Here is a 20,971-nt window from a genome sequence, read left to right as displayed (position 1 = left end):
CTAACAGGAGCCACTGTTCTGGAACCTTCTTAGAGGCCCAAAGCCTCTCAGATCATCTCAAAACGACTCAAAATTCAAAATCCCTACACACGTTTTCCTCCACCTTACCCACTGAATCTTTTCCATTTCATCACATCTTCCTGAGGATGACTGCCCTCAAGAACTGCAACGGCACATGCGCTATGATCATTTTGATCATATTTGTAATAGAAACCTGGGAGGATTGTATAGAGTTTTGTCATTTTATTTTGCAATTTGGCATATTGTTGTTGATTTGTACAGTGGATTAGGTCTACCTATGATATACTGTATATATATTTGAGAAGAGCTTTTTCCAGTTCATGCATTTTTTAGTATCCATAGACAGTTCATGAAGATATCCCCACGAATGCATAGGACTGGGTGTACATAAATTCCAGAGATGTGAAACAAGAATCACAGAAACCCAATTTGAGGAATACAGCAGTGCTCTTCAGACGTACGTCTCATAACCATAATATACAGCACACCGTACCTTACGAAATATTCCATCTATCTGAAATAGGTGATCAGAAAATAAACGCAGGGTACAGCTTTCTGGCTGGTTCAGGACACAGCTGACAGCTCCACAAGAGAAGCCCCAGCACGATTATGAGTGGAATTGCTGTTCAGAAATGTGATGCAGACTGTTGCTTTCTTTAAAACATGCATGTCGATTTGAGCCTTAGACTAGCAGGTGGTGGAAAAAAAATTTAAAAGATGAAATAGCTGATCAGAAACTGTCCAGGGTAAAGGAACTGTTAAAACCTAAGTTTAAATATCACGCCCAATTTGACTTTTCTACAAATATATGTTTGGTGAATCTCACCCCAGCTGAGTTTAATGAGAAGTCTGGTTTCGTAAATGTACTAATGTACCCGCATTTTTTCATTAAAAACAAATCACAAGGAATAACCCATCATTTGTATATTTGCTTTGGATTAGAATCAGATACACAGTTTTTACCAGTGATGAGGCGTTTCGAAAAGCTAAAATATTAAATAATTCATCCTGGATGATAAGCACTTTAGTGGAAAATTAGCAACGGAAGATTACGTTTTCTTACCATTTAAAGCGCTTGTTAAAAAACTAAACAATTAAAACGTTTGTTTTTATTGTTATCTAATTTATCTAAGCTCTGAGTATCAACTGCATTGTCTCTAAGCACTCGTGCAGTTAGTAAGTCAAAGACAAATGACTACTGTAGAGTACTTTACTGTACAGTTTGTCGTCCAGTTTCCAGTCAGTACAAAGAGACCAGGCCAGTTTTCCCTCTATAAACCTCTGTGGTATGATCCCAAGGGCAGAATTTGTCATCAGTGCCCACGCAGGGTTTGGAGAGGCAGTAAAGGTGTGGTTCTCATAGGGGAGCAGCACACCTGTAGCTTGTGGTTTCCAGGGGATGACCCCTGGCACACTGTAGCCACTGAGCCCTCGAACTCCCCTGTTGTTCCTGGAATTCTTGGTCGAGCCTCAGCCTCTGGAAACAGCTGGAAAATAGGTGTTTCCACCCAGAAGGACAACATTCCCTCCTGTCCAGGGGAGACTGGGATGAACGCTGTTACACTCAAATAGCTGCCAGAGTGGACTATCCTGGCATATTCCACATGATGAAACTGAAACTTAACTTGCAAGGACTTGGAACTGGTACTCTACGTATTTGCACTGTGTATCTGACGCGCGGCCAAGTGCCATAAATATTAACTGTAATAAATGTTTCACATTATTTACACATGTGTACATAGTCTTTCCTTTGAGTGATGTGTCTTGCAAGTTCATTGAGCCCTCATCTCGAAAAATATGATTTGTGGCGCTAAATGGAAACCGCTGCAAAGTGCTTCATTCCCTTGACCATCAAAGTAATTCGATTCTCGCGGTGGAATGAAAGGGCAAAAAATCGCGCATGTTCAAATAATGCTGCCAGGATAGCACCGCATCAAGGGATATAAGAGTCTTTAGGCTGAGTGGACAAGATCCCAGTAACTCTCCATCAGCCATTCCTGGTTTATTGAGAGCGAAGCCCCTCACAAGCCCTGGTGGGAGCTCCGAGCCTAGTGCCGCACGAGCGCACAGACAGCGCTCCCTAGGAATAACAGTATACACAAGACAACATCGTTTCCTTGCGATGAAAAATGCCGCCGCATTCAGATGGACTTTTGTTACCCACAGTCATTCCCGAGAGCACGTCCGGACCGCGAAGCATTTCTGTCCTGGCAGCCTGTCATCGCCGATGCCCTTCTTTATTTTGATTTCTTCTCTCCACTGCTGCAGTCAATGCTAAAAGTAACTCTCCTGCCCACATGAGGCTCTCAGGCCAGCTATTTGCTGACAGCCAGGCCCCTCAATATGAGGCCGTCTGCCGCCACAACCTCCAGCCCCCATAAATCTTTGGTTGTGGTGGTGATGGGGGGGAGGGGGGGGAGGGAGGTCTAGTCCCCACGATGGATGTTCCACTAACAGCTGAAATCAGCATCAGAAGCTCTGGATCCTGCTCTTTAACAGATGGAGAAGACATTGCCCTCCAACGCTAACTTTAATGGGGACATCGCTGAATCAGAGGGCAGCTGGTTCCAGCCCTCAGTCCAGACCGATCCAGTTTGGCGCCAGTCTGTGGACATGCAGCAACATGGGGAGGGGTGGGGGTCAAATTTGTTCTAAGGGGAGGCAAAACATGGCTCAGGTGCAGTATGATGATGCCGTCCAGGTAAGCCTGAGATCCAATGAGGCCAGCAATCTAAATGACCACACGCATACAAACACGAAGGAAAATGGAGATATATCAAACGATATGGCCGTCACTGCTATGATCATTGCTTCAAGCGCACACTGGTCGTGACATTAGTGACACAGAGCTTTTCTAAAGGTATGAGTGCCCCTACCTTACAATAAAATACAAAATCCTGTAAAAGCAATGCTTTCTCGGGCCATGTTAGAGGTGGGGACAGAGAGGTCGGAAATGGAAAACAAACCCATTGACTTTCAGTTCAGCACTACTAATGAGAACTCAATAACAGCCACATGGACTACAATTTAGCAAGAAGAAGCCAGTTTGTGTTCCTGTAAAGTGTTCCCCTTTCTGAAGATACCGAAAGCGCAAACTGTAACAGCAAGCAATCTCACAGATTTACAGCTAACGGTGCCATTGATTAGGACTGCCGCTGAGCTAACCCCCATTTCAGGAGCAGATCACAATATTACAGCATTAGACCAGGGACAAACGAAAACCATTCATTCAATTATGTGCCATTTCACTCTGTAGTCACAGTCAATATTGATTGGATTGGGAACAAATTCCCACATATGAAACCCCCTGGAAACTCTCCCCTGGAGAAGACCAATTTAGACCAATCAGATCTGCTCAGCATGTCTTTGTGAACATGTGAGACTCCACACTGGCAAGCAACCCAAGCTGGAAGTGAACCTAAGATCCAGAAGCTGTGACGCAGTAGTGCTAACTGCTCTGGCACCATGCCTGAACAGAATACATTATACATATAGTTCAAATTAAATACTGTAGGATACATGATGCGTATTGCTGAAATTTCAAAATGGTCATAACTTTCATAGGGCAACTACAGAGCCCAGCCATATTAAAATAGGACAGAGGTACGGTGTGTGTGTGACACAACACTGGGCACAAAAATGAAGAACAGTCACAACTGTGACAAGATCCACCTTGATCTGATGCAGATGTCCACTCTGAAGGCTGATATCAATGCCACAGGCACAGAGGTATTATAGGAAACCAGAACAACACCAGTATGTTTAGTCAACCTTTTTTCCACAGTGCTACATTAGAATAACAACCAAATTTGCTCATGGGCCTAAAATCAAGCATTTTTGTATTTGGAAACCGCAATTTTCTTTTCTATTACATCCAACCCCCGTTTACAACCATCAAGCGTTCTAAAACCCCACTCTCAGGCCATGGCTGCACTGCGGGGGAGAGAATCAGACTCAACTGCCACCTGCCTTTGTCGCCTTTTTCTCTTATCACACACTGTAAGCTCCATTGTGACAGGGGAGTTCACTGCAGTTTTTCACTGACATCGCTGCAATCAGGGGCCTGGGTAAAGCCAATAGCAGTCACGGTTTGCTGGTAGGCTGAGAGAACATCATCTGACCCCACCCTTGGGGTGCTCAGTCGTTTATGCACAACTCTTTAGGGGGTCTGACAGTGACACCACCCAGGCCGAACCCACGATGCCTGAAGCATAGAGCTCCACCTGCCTGCTGAGCCACTCGGGACTTTCCACTACTTTGCTTTAGCCAGAAATTTGCTCAAATTTCAACCGATCTTTTTGGCAAGCATGCTGGGAAGGATATCGCCTCCGCTTGACGCAGGAAGCCTGCGTTATGCCCAGGGTCTCGCTGAGTGACGAATGGACTGTATTGAAGCGGTAGCCTAAACGTGATTACGCCTTTAAAAAAAGGAGAATTACGCCAGCCTTTAAAGATAAGGAAACTGGATACCTCGGCGATCACCTTTCCTTAGATTTATCCCACCCAATTTAACAAATATAGACACAACCATATAAAATGGGCCAAAATGTTAAGGTGCTGATTGTAAAGAGAGATGAGCAACTTATTATAGTATTTCTTCTTTCTAGTAGAAGCCCAAGGTAGACAGGCCACAAAGAAACAGCTGATCAGGTCAGCAGAGAGAACTGGTCTGAGCACCTCAGGAGTAACACAAAAAAGAGAGAGATCGAGGTCCTGCGCTGACGACAGGGAAGACTGAGAGTAAAGCAGGGAGGGAGAGAGAGAGCCGGGGATGGAGAGAGGGCTCTGCGCTCTAAATGTGGCTTGTATAAGGAAATTCTGAAATCTGACTCTTGGCACCAGACTGACTGGAGGCAAGCAGGCTACAGAGGCCGGTGTGGGGGTGGGGGGAATGGGGAGGGGGACAGTGTTACTAGGATCCACATATTTTCCCTGCCGGGTCTTATCTGCTTATAGGAGACTGGGAGCCAAGTTAGCCCCATGACCCCAAGTGACAGACGCACCGGAGTTGGCATGGGAACGCAACAAACTCTGACAACACACACTCCAGCGCCGTCCCTCGTTCGGCGGGGACCAGCTCACCCGTCAAGACAGCAGAAGGCAGGCTGAGCGGGGCCTGGGGGAGACGCACTCCGTAACCCTTTCCCGAGAGACAGGGAAACTAAAACCACCGTTCGCTGGCCCTCAGACACCTTCTACAGCACGCGCAGGCTTCCTGTGACTCAAGCCTCGACCGCTTTTCTCATTTTTTGCTCAGAGCCCTATTTTATTCCGCTGAAAACGAAAACAACAACATCAACAACAATATCCTTGGTAAGCAGTAATTTGGAGGTCCATGCCAGACGTTTTACTATGAGCAAAATATAATTGCCTGAAACCTCTATCCAAGGGCTGACCACGCTCTCCTGCTGACACAAGACATCCCTATGCTTTCATTTGTTTCCAGCGTGGACCACTGCTCACAACAAATCCCTTTTCCTATTTGGTTCAAATATAGAAACCAGAGCTGTGCTTTACCAAAACCAGAAAGCCAGCTAAGTTGTATGTAAGAACAATGATCTTGTATCTGATGAATGAGCCTTTTACGTGAATTGTTCTCTATTTATTGTAAATTAGTTTCTTTGTAACGCTGCACATTTTTAAAAGTGGCAAGTGTGTTGTGCGCATTTTTGCAAAAAAGTATTCTGCCATAATTTCAGTATGTTTTCTGTCAAACGCTGGATGATTCATTTCGCTCACAATTGGTGGCAGATGCATACAATGACAGAAAAATGGTTAATTTGTCATCAGTTCTGGAGTAAACTCTAGGTAAGCAGAAGTACTGAACTCTGTGTAACTGAGTACTCTTTTAGGGAGCAAATAACCACAGACCCCAGTGCAAAGAGGTAAATGTTATGTTTGTGAAGGAATCTCAGATTGTGAGAATTTTCTGTCTTCTCTCATGACATAGTTTAAAAAAAAACTCTGTAGGACTGAGGTCTTTCTGAAGTGACCCGGTTTGTGCTGCTGTTGAATGAATTAACTCTGCTCGCCAGCTGGTACACCTGATGCTCTTTGGGTCGAAAAAGTAAATCAAATTTCAATCACTGCAACGCTGAGATATTCCTGCTCTCGTGACGAGAGACAAGAAGAGCAGGCACTTCACCGCTCGGCTGATGGAAAAATTAAAATTTTATTCAATGCAAAAAAAATGGCACACAACGCAAATGGCAGCCATAAGCGGTTTCCTACCCAGATGCCTGAGGAGAAACAGACCTGTTAACCAAACACATACTAAATAATTTCAGTGAGCTCGAGTCAATCCATCAAAAATGAAAAGGACATGCTAGAAGCCATCATTTCACAGTTGCACCCGGTCAGAGAAACAGAGAATATGGCTGTGCTTAATGTAAAACCCCTGGCAACTGCAACTCATGACATCACATCCTCTTCCTAACACTAACCGAAATGGTTACAGCAGTTGGCTTTGCTGACATAATCCAACTCAAGGGGATGTGATGATCCCAGTTTAGTAAGTACCAGATCTGTGGAAACACTCCACACAACCGATAGTGTGGCTTGAAATGCAGACGTATAAGTTTTCAGGCACAAATTTTCAAGGCACAATCTTGCAAGCATGTACTTCATGCTCAAGAGCTCTGCAGGTTTATCAAGGAAGCAGCACAGAGAGCAGCAGCGGTATACTTCCCCACAATGCTACACCTCAGGCTTGTGTTATGGGCATCCCATTGTTGTACGTTAGCCATGATTGGAAAACGGTAGCAAAAGTGCATAGGCCATTCATGTGCAGCACCAAATGTTAAGTGCAGTCAAGTGAGTGGGAGCAAACTCTGTAGAGACAGGGGCTGCCTTTCAATAACAAAAAGAATGTTTCTAAAAAAACCTACCAATCAAGAATCGGAAGAGGGAATGCAGCACTTGGAATGAAGCCTGATCTTGCTGTGATTCTTTAATGTGATGCGAGGAAATGCCCTGCTTATTTCCCAGCTAGGAACTAGTGAAATACCTACAGACCCCTGAGCGATTAACCTTTCCGCTGGCCTTCTGCGCCCGGAGGCAGGCTTGCCACCTGTCATGTTCTGCAGAGGGGGGGGAGGTAGATCCCTCAGCGGTTGGTTACGGACAGACAGCAGTCGCCATGGGGATGGTCCCAATGGGATTGAGGGAGAGGCATCATCAGCCTTTAAAAACCCATTGAAGCCGAGCGTGGTCAGTGCTGGCCAGCCACATGATGGTAGACAAGAGTGGGCAATGCCCTGCGGACACTGACTCACAGAGCTGCAGCCCTCACTGTTGCGGTTACTCTGCGATTCTCCCTCTGCAGCTCGGAGGCACCACTTACAGAGTGAGGTGCGGCTGTAATTCAAGCACTGACAGTTCCTGCAGTGAGCTGTTTTGTCTGGGGGTGGTTTACGCTCTTTAAAGCATATACTTGTGCCATCGCAGAAGGAACATCCACACCAGCCAGTGACTAAGCTTAGGTAGAGTCCTTCGCAATCAGCGGTGAATGACAGTGTTCAGCTTAACAGACTGCAGTTTTGGGTGGAATAGAAAAGCACTCACCATGTGTTCTAAGCATCTCTTGAAATGCAGCTTTCAGTGTTGAATGAATCGGAATTCAATCAGATCCTTTACAGGTTTTAAAAGCCTCTACTGTAAAACACTTTGGGCCCTTTGTCGCATCTGGACTCAAGACTCAGGAATTTGCAATGAGAGACTACGACACAGCTTCAGCTTGGAGATGGAGTAGGGGGACTGGGAGACACCATGAGGTTTTGATGACTTACTGAGCTTGTGGTGGCTCTGTTTACCTTAATCAACAGTACCAGCAGAAATCTCCTCAAAGACCCCTTGTTTTGCTACAGTTACCCGTCCTCCCAATGAGGTTACACTAGTGTGTTTAGCCATGCTGTATTTGTTTTTCCACCAGTTCGCCATGCAGGAAACATCAGTGTTTATTTCAGCTCACAAGTCTAGAGTATAATAATGTACCGGGCATGGAAAGCTGCCGAGTTGCTTGCAAAACGTCTTACATTGTAGTGTGGGATTAAAGAGAAGGGTCAAGGCTGTGTACACAACATCGTTCCATCTTTTCAGCAGCTTTGTCTGTGCAAAAAACACTTCCTTTAGGAAGGCAAAGGTCCTGTAGCCCAGAAGTTAAAGTTCTTTCTTTCCACTCAAAGGAAGAACAAAGAACTGCTTTTCTCTGAATTTTCTATTCACACCTGGCTTTTAGGAAGCGTGAAGGTCTTGGTTTTGTCTTCATCCCAATCGTACTGCAGGGGGAATATATATACCTGAGACCATCAAGGATAGCAGTCAGGCTTGATATTAATAATAAGTTAAGGAAGAAGGGTCAAGGTTAGCAATTAGGCAGGGATAATGAACAGCAAAGTCATTAGGTCAATGTTAAAGTAGTTCAGGTGGGGAGCTGCGTCAGCATGCGTAGGCTGCAAAGGAACAAGTAATGGGTTAATTCCATGCTGAAAAGAGAAGAAAGAAAACACAACGTTTCATCCATGGAGCCTTCTTTGGGTGTAAGATAGATTGGGCAGTCAGCAAAGATAATATAGCCTGGGAAAACACACGCCAGGAGAGAGGAGGAGGCGGGAGCAGGGGAGAGGCAGAGTGGCCAACCAAGTGGTGCAAAGTCGAGAGAGGTTAGGAGAGGTGTGAAACAAAACCTCCAAATGAAAAGAGAGAATTAGGAGAAAACAAGTCCGTCGTTGAGAGAAGAGGGAAGATATGAACCAAGTTTCAGGATAATGTTAATGTTAAGACTGACTTTCCACCATATTGAAAAGGGGAGACTTGGAGAGGTTCCCCGATGACTCGAACATGCTTCAGCAAGCGCATGTGAGCAAACCTCTGCTCTCTAACTCCCTTTTGCTCTCTCTCTCCGACTGCTGACGGCGAGGCTTTCCTCGGTAACCTGAGCCCGGGACGCTGAGCAGCCGAGCCAGCTTGTAAATCCCATCGGCTACAGACCAGCATCCGCAAGAGCAATCCTCAGCAGTCTGGGAGACTCCGGGGGAATCCGAAACCTCTCCCTGGATCTTTCCACCAGACAGGTAAGCACAAATACCCCTGCTTCTTGCCATGACTCTCCATTCCCCAGAAACCAAATGCTTTCTAAGCCTCCCTCCTGTCTGGGGGATATACACTGAAGGGCCTGTTTACATGTTTACTTCACTGGCAGAGAAGGGAGCTACCCATAATCTGGCCATCTATTTACTTTGACGGCAATTTACCTGAACATCTCAAAAACCCTCTAGGAACTTCCACCTCCTTTCCCATCGGTCCAGGTTTCTCCCCTGGAAAGAAACCAGCATTCCACTTTCTGACGAGAGGCATGCTTGCAGACAGCAGCCCAGACTGAGCCCAGCTCTTCCGAAAGAGGAGGCTGAATACATTCTATCTAACCAGGGATTAGACCTCATTCAGACAGCAGGTCTTGTTTTTGGTGGGGGGGGGGGGGGGGGGGGACTGGCCCTGGCCAAATTCACATTAAGCCTCAGTGATTCCAAGCAGTAGAAAACATGCAGAGAAAAAATACGTTAATTAAGCTACATTGTAACAGCCCATACAATTTCTAACTAATGCGTTCCTCTTTTGCACTGAAGCCCTTCCACAAGAATTTGCTTTACACAAACCATGTACTTATTTTCCTTGCCTTTACTCTGTCAGTTCTGCCACCGCTTTTCCTTTCCACCCAACGGATGCTGTGCTTCGGATTATAACATTGGCTGTTTGGGCACATACAGTACCAATCCACATACTGAAATGTGAGGAGTGATGTATCATTAAGTGTTCCTTCTTAGAGAAGGAACTGAAACCCTTTGAGTAGAAACATACCTGTATCATCCGATAAAACTGGATGTATTGCAGAACACATGCAGGTATGTGACGCTATATTGCTATTTACCAAGGTGAGTCATATCAGTCCCACGACTAGCATGTCATGTAGCTTCCAAATGTATGAAAAAAAACAATTATGCCTTGTGTTGCTGTATCAAATGCAAAACTACATCCATTAATTTGTTCAGCATCGGGCTACTGCTTTGTGAAAGGCACAGCAAGGACAAAGAATAATATGCGAAAAGCCAGAAGTAAAATCTGTTAAACAAATTTGACCAACTTTACGGTTCAGTTTGAGAGCATTCAGCCGAAGAATTTAAAAGAATTTTGATTATCATGGTGGCAGTGATTTTGAGTTTGGAACTTCTTTTATGAGCAGTTTTACAGCCTGGTCTTTCAAGTTTTTTTATTAGCCTTTTGGAAAAAAAACAATCTGTGAGTTTGCACTCCATAAATTAATTAAACTGCCTAAGCTCACCCGAGACGTTTAAAGTGAACTGGTTGGGAAAATGGGCAAAGTAGGCTCCTTTCAATTTGTACAGTACTTTTATACTGAAAGAACTCTTGGAGTTTCTGCCATTGCGGTTGTCTTAACTGTCAGTTTTCCTGAGTATCTGTCTAATTTTTCTAAGTAGAAGTCTTGCAGAAAGCCCTTGAATTGTTATAAACCACTGCAGGCACGGTTGACATCATTCTTCCCTGAAGTTGTTTAAAATGTCATGTGCGGCAACAGAGACTTAAGAAGCGACACTGGTGCAAAAAGCTCTTCTTCCTGTGTCTTCAAAGTTCTGGTTGTCTCACCTCTCCTCCTTCCACTTCCACTGAACAGGAGCTTCCAGGACCTCACTTCCCACTTTGCTCTCATGAGGAGTTGTGCCCCGAGTTTTCCCAAGAAGGTTTTAATTTTAGGCAGATTTTATTTGCTTTGTGTCTCTCGTGTGTGTGTGTTTGTGTTTTTTCTGGTGAGGGCGAAGGGGACTGATGCTTGGCATCAACACACAGACTAACCAACTAAATGTGAGAAGCTATCGAGTCTCTCTTGACTCGAGACTCTTGACTCGAGACTCGAGAACTTTATTTGCACCACTGATGCACGCAAAGACACAACGGCACCGGCTCTAATAATGGAGACGTTGAAACTGGGTCCCTGCATGTTGACCCCTTCCCCTGGGCACACACTTCCGCTGTCCATCTCAGTGACATCATTCCACGTTGGCCCCTTCATTCTCCGCACTTTCTTACGTCACGCTACCAAGCCCAGAAGCTTTTCTTGAAATAAGGGTCCAACTCACAACTGGCAGCCCACTGAAGCTTGGATGAGAGACCCCCCCCGGGAAAAACTAAGGTTGCTGCTGGGAGAGGTGTTAGTGGAGCCAGCATGGGGAGCTCTCCCTGCGGTCTGTGTGGGTCCTAATGCCCCACTATAGTGACGGGGACACTATACTGTAAAAAGGTACCATTATTCAGATGAGTTGTAAAACCGAGGTCCTGACCGTCTGTGGTCATTAAAAATCCCAGGGCGTTCCTTGAAAAGAGTAGGGGTGTAACCCCGGCGTCCTGGCAAAATTTCCCATTGGTCTTTACCAGTCATGGCCTCCTAATAATCCCCATCTATGAACCGACTTTATTACTCTGCTCTCCTCCCCACTGATAGCTGATGTGTGGGGAGCATTCTGGAGCACTATTGTTGCCGTCGCATCATCCAGGTGGGGCTGCACACTGGTGATGGTGGAGGGGAGTCCCCATTACCTGTAGAACACTTTGAGTGGAGTGTCCAGAAAAGCATTATATAAGTGTAAGGAATTATTAATTATTATTATTTTCTATTTCAAAATATCTGCTTCCTCTATATTCACCACACACCCCAATCTTGAGACCTTACTTTGCTGGGTGGAAACAGTCATTGTGCAGCAAACATATCCAAGGAAAGGTTGTTTATTGAACTTCTTTATTTATGCTTTGTCTTGCCATGAGAGAGTCTGCAAAAAACAGATCAGGCTCTGTGCCCTTATTGCAACAGAGTTAAGGTTTTGGCCTTGCTCAATAGCCCAACGGAGTAGGATTCCTCTGCCGGCCGCGGGATACGAACCAGCAACCTTCCAGCCACAGGCGCAGATCCTTAGCCACAGAGCCACTGCACCACCCCCAGCCACTGCATCCCCAGTGTGTATATCTTACCACACACTACTCAGCAAAAGCCCCAACAACAGAACTCATAGAGCAACAAAAGAAAATGTCATGCTGAGAACAGTGCACCAGAGCACACCATTTTCCTGGACTTCTCTCTTACTGCAACAAATTGACTGTTTCCAAATTGGGGTTTGGCTTTTCATTCCATGCACGAAAACGTTCTTTGCAAAAGTTTTCTAGTACGGGTGCTGAATTTTCTGAATTAGCAAGTTTCCATTTGTGTCCTCAGTTGGTGGCTTTTTGGTTGACAACCAGAGACAACATTACTTATTCCATTTGGAAATGGAAAAACGTCAGTCAGAACCCTCTTCTTAGCTTCCTATTAGTTCATGAGTGAAGGGGCTCAAACAGCACGAATCAAACTGACAGAACAAACTCGTATATCTTGGCATATCCTACTTCTCTAACAGGAGATGCAGGAACTATATGAGAGAGAGCTAACAGCTGGACTGTGTTTTGGCCCAGATTATTATTTGGCCCTTGAATTCGGCTCCAGTGGGATAAATTATAATGGTTCAGAGGTCATTCCAGCCCAGACACCAAGAACTCCCTTTCAGAATGTGGAATAGGACTCCCCCGCCGCACTGCCTTCAAAAATAATTAACAGCGATTGTTTTCTCCACAAAGCACTTCAAGATGTTTTATGTAAAGTGCCACATCCAAATAGCCACCCCATCTGCCCCCCTCGAGACCTGATTTATTATGATTACCAATTCCAATTACAAGAATGACAATTATTTATTTTTACATTAGTATATTAGCTCTCCTGCGGGCTGTCTGAGCAGAAGAATCTCCAACGCTGCAGAGACATTAAAGAGCATTGGTTCACAATGCAGATTTTTGTTCTTTTATACAAGCTGTAAGACATAGTAAGTCTGCCAGGTGGATGATAAGACCATTTAAGCAGCACAATGACACAAATTGAGGCTGACAAACTGCCTACGGAACCCAGTCTGCGGTTTGACATAACAGTGTCTCAGGTTACTAACGACCGAATCTGTGAGGCATGCCCGAACTGTGATATCAACAATGAGACAGGGCCCTACAAAGCAGGCAATGGAGGGTGATAATTAATAGAACAGACACTTGTGTGTACGAGAACTTTCACGCTTGTGCAAAGTGGCTTTAAGTCATTTGCCACTTGCTGTCGAGTACCCACCTGCCGGACTGCAATGTTCAGAAACTGGGTGTGTGAGATCAAGAAGGCAGGTGCCCGCAGACAACTCAACTGTCCCTCTGATATCAGCTAAGCCAAATCACTGAACCTTAAACGTTTCCCCAGCCATTTCTTGTTCCATTTTTTGAAAACTTTCAAAAGGAAGTGTGCATTTTTAAAGATAAAATATGGAAAAATACTGACACAGATGTTAGAAACTTGCAGTGTTCGTGTCTTCCTACTGTAGGCTTTGCTTGTAGTGTGTTCAAAGCAGTTCCATAAATACACTTCTTAACACTGTACATGTCATATATACATGTTATTATGTGTCCATATATTATTGTAATCGATAATTGTTCCTTGCATTTGCATAACATTTTTCATCCCAGGGTATTCTGGAATTCTTTACAAAAAATAGGGGAACCTTTTTCATTCACTGCCGAACTGCAGCAGGCAATTGGGTGATGTGCACTAGCAGCCCAGTTTCAGCCTGGTCCACATATTGTAAGAGGTTTCAAACCAGCAGTCGATGACAATGCAGGTCACAGCACAGGTGCTGCCCAGATATCTCTCAGTTAGAACAATGTTGAATCAAAATACCATTCAAAATCGCAACCCAGTACCTAACTTCTCCCCCCTAAAGAAGACAGAAGGATTTAATAAAGTGTGGACGCTGACATGTAATTAACCACTGTTATTATCCTTTTTTTACAAGCCATATGATCTTTCAATTACCACACAGAACCTTGGTATTTGTTTTAAACACACAGCTATGAAACACAGACAGAACTTCAATATCTCTACAGGTGTTGTTTGTTGAACGTGGAAGATGGTCCCTAGGGCCTCTTCTCCTTCGTATCTTTTATTATGTTTTAAAGCAAAAGTGCAAATTCACCCATTTTTCCTTTAGCAGTTTCTCTTACAGCTTGTGGCACCAAAGTCTCTGGCGAGTCACTGTTTTGTTGCAAACCTGAGCTGGCTCCAATCACAATAAGCTGACTTGAGCTACAAGTTAAACCAAAGAGCCTGGTTCCTGCACAATTTCCTCATTGAAGGGGGGGCTCAGCAAGCAGATGAATTCTGCTGCCAGCGGCGCACTAGAAAGCCCGACCTTCCGTTTTGCAAACGTTCACTTTGCCCTTTTTACACGCCATCTTCAACCTGGGTGCGTTCCTGAGCTTTTGGGAGTCGCACGGTGTCGTGGGAAACATCAACCTGATGAGGAGCCAATCTGACGACATTGTATGTCTGCCTGGAGTCTGCCTCGAGTTACCATGGTTTCCAGAGGGAGAGCATAGCACAAGCAATGCAAGTCTCCCCATGAGGCCTTGCCAATAGTGAGACCACTACTGGGCTAGTTGACTGCCAAGTTTGTGTTCAATCATCAACACTAATTGCAGCTGTGCCACTGTTTTTGTGTCTTCTGTAGGACTACTCTCCTTACCCATGCACAATTTGGGGAACAGATGATGTTATAAAGCTATGGATCAAAGAATATATCCCTGAATATGAATATGTCCCTGTCCCACTTATCCTTATATAGGACAGAGAACTAGACAAACCAGATGACATTTCTTGATTGGGACAACACCTTCGCTTTCTCTAAAAGCTTAGCACAAATGCACTCCAGAAGTACTCTTTACCCCTCTACACATGATTTAGGATCAGACAGCACTTTTGAATATACATGACTCATGTGCTTTTGGATGTCACTGGTGGAAATGCTGGGGCACAATGGTGATTCCCAGGTGACCATCAATCTTCGGGCACGATGTCTATTATTTGTGAGCCTAACTCTAGCCAGAAATTTAATGGGAATAGGTGGAAGCTGTGCACCCTAAATTGCACCTGGTGGCCTCCATTTGCAGAAGTTATTCTCATGGAAAGAAGGATGTCTCCACTCTCTCCACTCTACTAGTCTGAAAACCGCAACGATGGGGTCAGATACTTTTCCTTGTAATTGGAATTTGATTAATTATCCCTTTCTTCCTTCCTGTGAACTTCCATTTTAGAAGTGTTTTGTATTTTCTTTGTTGTGTTTAGCTGTATTCAAAACGGTAATAAAATGTTTTTTTACACAAAAGTTTATTCATTTAAGAGATTCTTTTTTTCCCCTAAATGAATAAAACATCTTGTCTGACCAGAGACACACTTCCTGTTTTGATTAAGAGTTAAACAGGTTAATCTAGCACAAGTGTACCGTCATCATCATCCAATTTTATCTAATTGAATCACATTTCTTCTTTTGAACTCATTTACACAAACAAGCGAATTGATCTCTTGGTTTAAATAACGTTATGTGTTGTGTTGGGAGCCTGCTGTGGTTGTTAATTATCTATATGTGATTTAGAACATGCCTTACACATCTTTGCAATCAAAAAAGGATTTTATATTGTTCGTACAATATAAAGGCTTACAACTAAAGGCCCGGATTAGATCAAAACTTCAACCCACCTGCCAATCACAAATTCCAAACGTGTGTGCAGTCACCTTTGGCATGGAATTGCGAGGGAATCATTCCGCCAAACCCACAGGAATGCAGAGATCCATATAGAGTAACGTGCCTCTTTGGTCCACTGTGAAATTCTTCTCAGCGCAATGGGGACAAAGATTTTCAACCTTCTTACAATTATAGTCCACACCATAAAACAAGACATCTCAAATTGTAATGCTAAAGTTTCTGAATGCCCCTTGAGGGATTTAAAAGGTTACGGTTTATTACAGAAAGCCTAGTACTGACCAGGCAGGACAGCCATATTAGTGGACATGGAAACCGACATAAAATGAGGCATACAAAATAAGTTGATTTTATAACAGCCTCCGTCTTAGTTTTGGGCTAGTTTGGGGTTGGTTTTGGACATTCAAAAAATGTAAAGCAAGGAATTGTAGGTGGTACCCTAAGGCAGAGCCTTTATTCTGTAGATCTCAATTTAAGGGCTACAATCCTCCACAGGCTCGTGCTACTCTTACATGGTCAGGTTTAGTGAGTTTCCATGCTGCGCTCACTGTCCCGTTCTGTGTAGTTCCTACAATCAGACTCCTGGGCAGAATTACAGGATTTCTATTTCTCATTTCTGTGAGTGTTTTTGTGCTAATGGCGCACAGCTTTTTCTCGGAGGAAATCCTGAATTGGCGCACTCCGAGTCCCAAAGAGTAAGCACAGAGGCTGATTAGCGGGAAAGATTCAGATGTGAGGAAGAAGACAGCTACTGGTGAAAGGCAGTTTCAAAGTCCCTGTTTCAGCCAAACCTGGACTCTTACAAGCATAGGTGAGCTGGTGTTGCAGAACTATGTTGACGTTGATCATCTGAAGGCAGACAGGCCCTCTCAGGAACACCACAACCCCACAGCAGCCTCTGGGACTGCGTTAATAAAAGAGTTTAATGAGAGCATTAATGCTTGTCAAAACTGACCAATAAAATAAACTAGGAGAATGACAAAGAGAGAGCAAACAAGTTTTGGAGGGAACCCAGGGAATCAGGAAGCTCATTCACAACTAGAAACTCTGTAGATTGGCTGGGTATCAAAAGCAGAGAGACGGTTGCTATCAGACCAGCTCTTTTTTAGGATCCCATCGAGTCTTGATGAAACCTCACAGTGAGCTTTTAATTCTTATTAGTCTTCCTTCTGCACTCGTTCAGCGACAACTGGTTTAATTACGGTTTTCTCTGTCCCTTTTGCCTGTGCATGGGCGTGAAATATGATTTGCTTCACTTAAAACATATTGGAAGCTTATGATAAATACTGAAACAGAAGAATCCTAAAATAAATCTTCTTTATTAGTTGTTTACCCTGGGTTTTATTTTCCTTTCATGATGAACGACCGTACATACAAATCGCTTTGAGATTCTCCCCTTGTGTATCCAGAGGGTGGACTTAAAAACCCTTAGCTCCCAAAAGTTAACTTCTACTCAGGTTGACATGGTGGGATTTTCTAATATGTTATGAAGTTGGATGTTGGGAGGCAACTGTAGCACACTATTGCAAAGAGTCAGCTGAATTTTGTCTACATCACAGTGCGCGTGACACACAAGGCCTTTAAGAGATGTGCTGTACTGTTCTGACCTTGGCATTTTGGCATCATTTTAACACATTCTAAAAGAGTATGAGGAAGTTTACTCCATCTTTGGTTTGCTGTACATACATCCCCATTGTAAGATAAGATTGAGCAAGAGTAGCGAGAGGAGGCTTCTCCTTACCAGTCCAGACTGAGTGACCGTCTCCGGTAGGGTGGTGGCCTCTCTCCCCCTGTCTTCTCCGGCTTGGTTTGCCGGTCCTTCAGGGAGAGCCGCTGGGTGAACTTGGAGATCCCAGACTCCGGCCTGTGAGGGGAAGCACAGACAAGACCCCATTACGCCAGCGTCAATATTGAGGAAAAGCAGGTTGGCATTCCACTCGCGTAAACACCCTCAAGCGTCTCCTTTACATTTCTGTGCCTTTCCGAAATCATTTCTTCCCAAAACGAATGATCAATGATAAAGGCAGCTCTCAACACAGTAAAAGAATAAGTGAGACAAAATGGCCCATTCCACCTCACCACCTCTTCCACACACAATAAGATATGAATTCAATTCAAAATGCTTTATTCATCCCAGGAGAGCAATTTAAGACGTGACAGAGAGACAGGAGTGCAGGGTTAAATGGACAAAGCACTAATGCACTGAAGAGCAATGGACTAAACAGTAAGTGTACCTAGAGAGTATTGATTATTGTTTGGGTGATCAGACACTTCTGTGACTTTATTTTTAGGCAGGTGAACTTCTGCACAGGATCCACATAGCCTATACTTTGATTGTCTTGACAAATGTATCAAAGTTGGACAAATCCAATTAGTGCTTTTAAAAGTTCATCTAGAAAGAGCTTTAAAGAACGTGGTGAAAGGCGATTGCCTCAATACATTTTTAAGTGGGAGATCTTTATAAATTCTGACTGTCCTTATTACCAATAGAGGGACTAAGATGTTTTTCTGCTCTGGTCTGCAGTTTGAAAGATTTGTGATTGGTTAAAAAACGTAACACTCTGTGTCCTTTCTGTTCTACATTTTCAGAAGTAACACTTTCAGATAATGGCTTCAAATCCACTGTGGATTCTCTAAGGCACAATTAGCAGAATGCTGCACAAATGTTCCAAGTGCTTACGCTCAGACGCCGACAGAACTAACGTTCTGTTAATTTCAGCCCATTAGTGTCTTCCACTCAGTTATATTTGGTTTTAATGGCAACAATTTACAATTCTAAGACCATCTCTGTTATATCCACAACCAGCAAATGAAATTAATTTAAGTCATTAATCACAGACTGGGGAAGGGGGGGGGGGTGTGGTGTTGAGGATATTACTGTAACTTGATATTCCCTAAATATTATGCTAGAATTCATCAGAAATTCTGGGGAAGTATTTTTAAAATGTCATGTGGAAGCAGATGAGATGCCAAAGACAAACTGATGGCTATTTTCCCATTGGCATTCTGTGTTTACAGAAGAAGTAAAAATATACGAATTTAAAAGCCTATAAAAAGCCAATTGTGTGCTTCAAAGCCAGGATAGAAATATGACCTTGACCTGAGACCAGACAGTGTTTACTTCCATAACCACATCTTACATTATTATTCATTTCACAACTTTAATCTTATTAGTTAAGAACATGTCATAGAAAAAAAACATTATTTTAATCAACCTTTTTCAGACAACATGCTGGAAATGTCTTTGGAATAACTTTGGAATAGGAATAGTACAACCGAAACCAATCCGAGCTTTTCATTCCACTTAAATCTGTAGAAACGGTCTTCATGGGAACATTTCACACAACACCAATAGAGCCGTTCTCCTAGATGCTGAACAATTGGGGAAAAAAAAAAAAAAAAACAAAACTAGCCAATAAATGAAATACATATTTAAAATTGAAAAATATTCAGAATTGGTTTCAAACCCAAAAATGAGTTCTGTGTTTCTGTGTCTCAACAAATAAAGTCGCCCTCAGACAACAAGTTGGGCACTATAATCCATATTTAGCTGGTTCAGGCCTGGGTTATATCCCCTAAATGTTAACACACAAATGGCTCATCACTGCCGGGGAGTGACTATTGGTAGTTGCACAGCAGTCACTTCAGGAAGATGTGAGATACCAGTGAGAGCTGTATAAAACTTACTTCAGTTCCAGCAATCTTGTAAGCTCAGTGCCGGATTTCCTATTAGGCATTGTAGGCATAGTACGAAATTTTTAATTTAAATCAATAATCATACGCTATCCAGCGGCTGTTCTAGAAGCTAGAAGTATCGAAGTGATGGTCGCTCGACTCGCTCCATCAGTCACGTGGTTTAGCATTAGAATAGTTTAAAGTGCATCGTGCCAATCGAAGTAATTCAACTGGCGTTTACCCCTCTTTTTGCGCATTTCGGAATGAAAGTGCCTTGGGCCTACGAACACCAAAATCCGGCCCTGTGTAAGCTTCCAATCAAACTCGCAGAGCTGAGCCCAGCTGCCCACTTCCAGATTGAAAGGGGGGAAGAGAGTGAGCACAGCACCTTTTGATTCCAAAAAAGCCCTCTTCTCTGGGAAAAGGAAGTCAAGGGAAGTTTTCCCTGACAGATGGTGGTGAGGAAATGATTTTTGTCTCAAGACTGAAAGATAGTACTTCCAGCTTGAAATACATTCCAGTTTAAAGATGTCTGTTTCCTTTTAGACATACCTTTGGTAGATATTTTTTTTCAAACTACAATTTCTTGAACTCATGCGGGTAACTAAATTATATATGGAAACCCTTTACTGAAGTAGCTGTGGCATCTTCTTTGCAATGCACAAGGGAACTAGCATTTTGATTAAGGCGAGCTGAATGACTAAGAATGTTAATAACAACACCACCAGCAGAAATTGGAATAAGAAAAGTATACTACTTGTGGAAACAACAACAATATTGATGCTAAAACACTTTCTAGCCACGAAAAAAAAGCACAAGACTCTACGCTCCATGAAATACAGAGTTGGGAACAGGCTGACACATTGTATCACGTTATTCACACCTAATTAAACAAATGACTTTGTTTCCATTTTAATAAAGAAGAATTAAAAAGAAGGGCGCATGACTCACGCAGGCCTCTTCCCACACCAAGCCAAAAAATGTTTTAGTTTCCATGGAGAGTTGTGTTTAGCCTCGGCGGTTGGGGTATTCTGAGGATTACTATCACTGCCACATCATTCCCAGCTCCGATCAGGAGCAGGGGTCGAATGAGGAAGCTCCGGGTGGGAGTACAGGCTCCGTAATTCCTTGGTTAAGTGATCTTGAGGATTGGGTTTTGATTGCTCGGTAATTGTAGCCTGGTTGCATTTGAAATGATGTGGTGGATTTTGAAAGCATTTTTTCAACTGCAAAAATTCGAGCTGATTATGAAACACATTCAGCCATGCCTCTAGATGTGGTAAGAAAATATGCTGCAAAAAGCATTCTACTGTACATGTCCATGGCCTAAGATCTGGTAGCGTTTTTGTGTATCAGTGCCATTGTTATAAAAAGGGGCATCCTTTTTCATTTGTCAAAGCTTTAAACTAAAGTCCAGAAAAGTTCAAGATCTACATTCTGTTTATATTTCGGATTGTTCGAATACTGTATATTGCCCTCGTAATAATCAATATAATGTGTTTAGTTATTCACAGAATTAATCTCAGTTAAAAATGCTGACAAATCAAAATGAGCCATAGTACCTGTACAATTATTCAGCTGAAGAGAGGCACAAGATTCTACCTCACTTAAGT

The 20,971-nt window shown here is 43.5% G+C and overlaps 1 protein-coding gene across 2 annotated transcripts in view; it reads right to left on the bottom strand.

The window, feature by feature from the left end:
* The window catches only part of ankfn1b (ankyrin repeat and fibronectin type III domain containing 1b), a 229,744-nt gene that overhangs the window by 45,499 nt on the left and 163,274 nt on the right, over window positions 1-20,971 (bottom strand). For both annotated transcript variants that reach the window (XM_088936773.1, XM_088936774.1), the window contains one exon: window positions 17,425-17,547. In XM_088936773.1, coding sequence (XP_088792899.1) covers window positions 17,425-17,547 — 123 coding nt within the window. The remainder of the gene's footprint in view (window positions 1-17,424; window positions 17,548-20,971) is intronic.

Source organism: Atractosteus spatula, chromosome 18 (assembly GCF_055471065.1).
Source record: "Atractosteus spatula isolate fAtrSpa1 chromosome 18, fAtrSpa1.hap1, whole genome shotgun sequence".
Taxonomy (NCBI): domain Eukaryota; kingdom Metazoa; phylum Chordata; class Actinopteri; order Semionotiformes; family Lepisosteidae; genus Atractosteus; species Atractosteus spatula.
The sequence above is the reverse complement of the archived record's forward strand: the minus strand, read 5'-3'. Positions and strand labels throughout refer to the sequence as shown.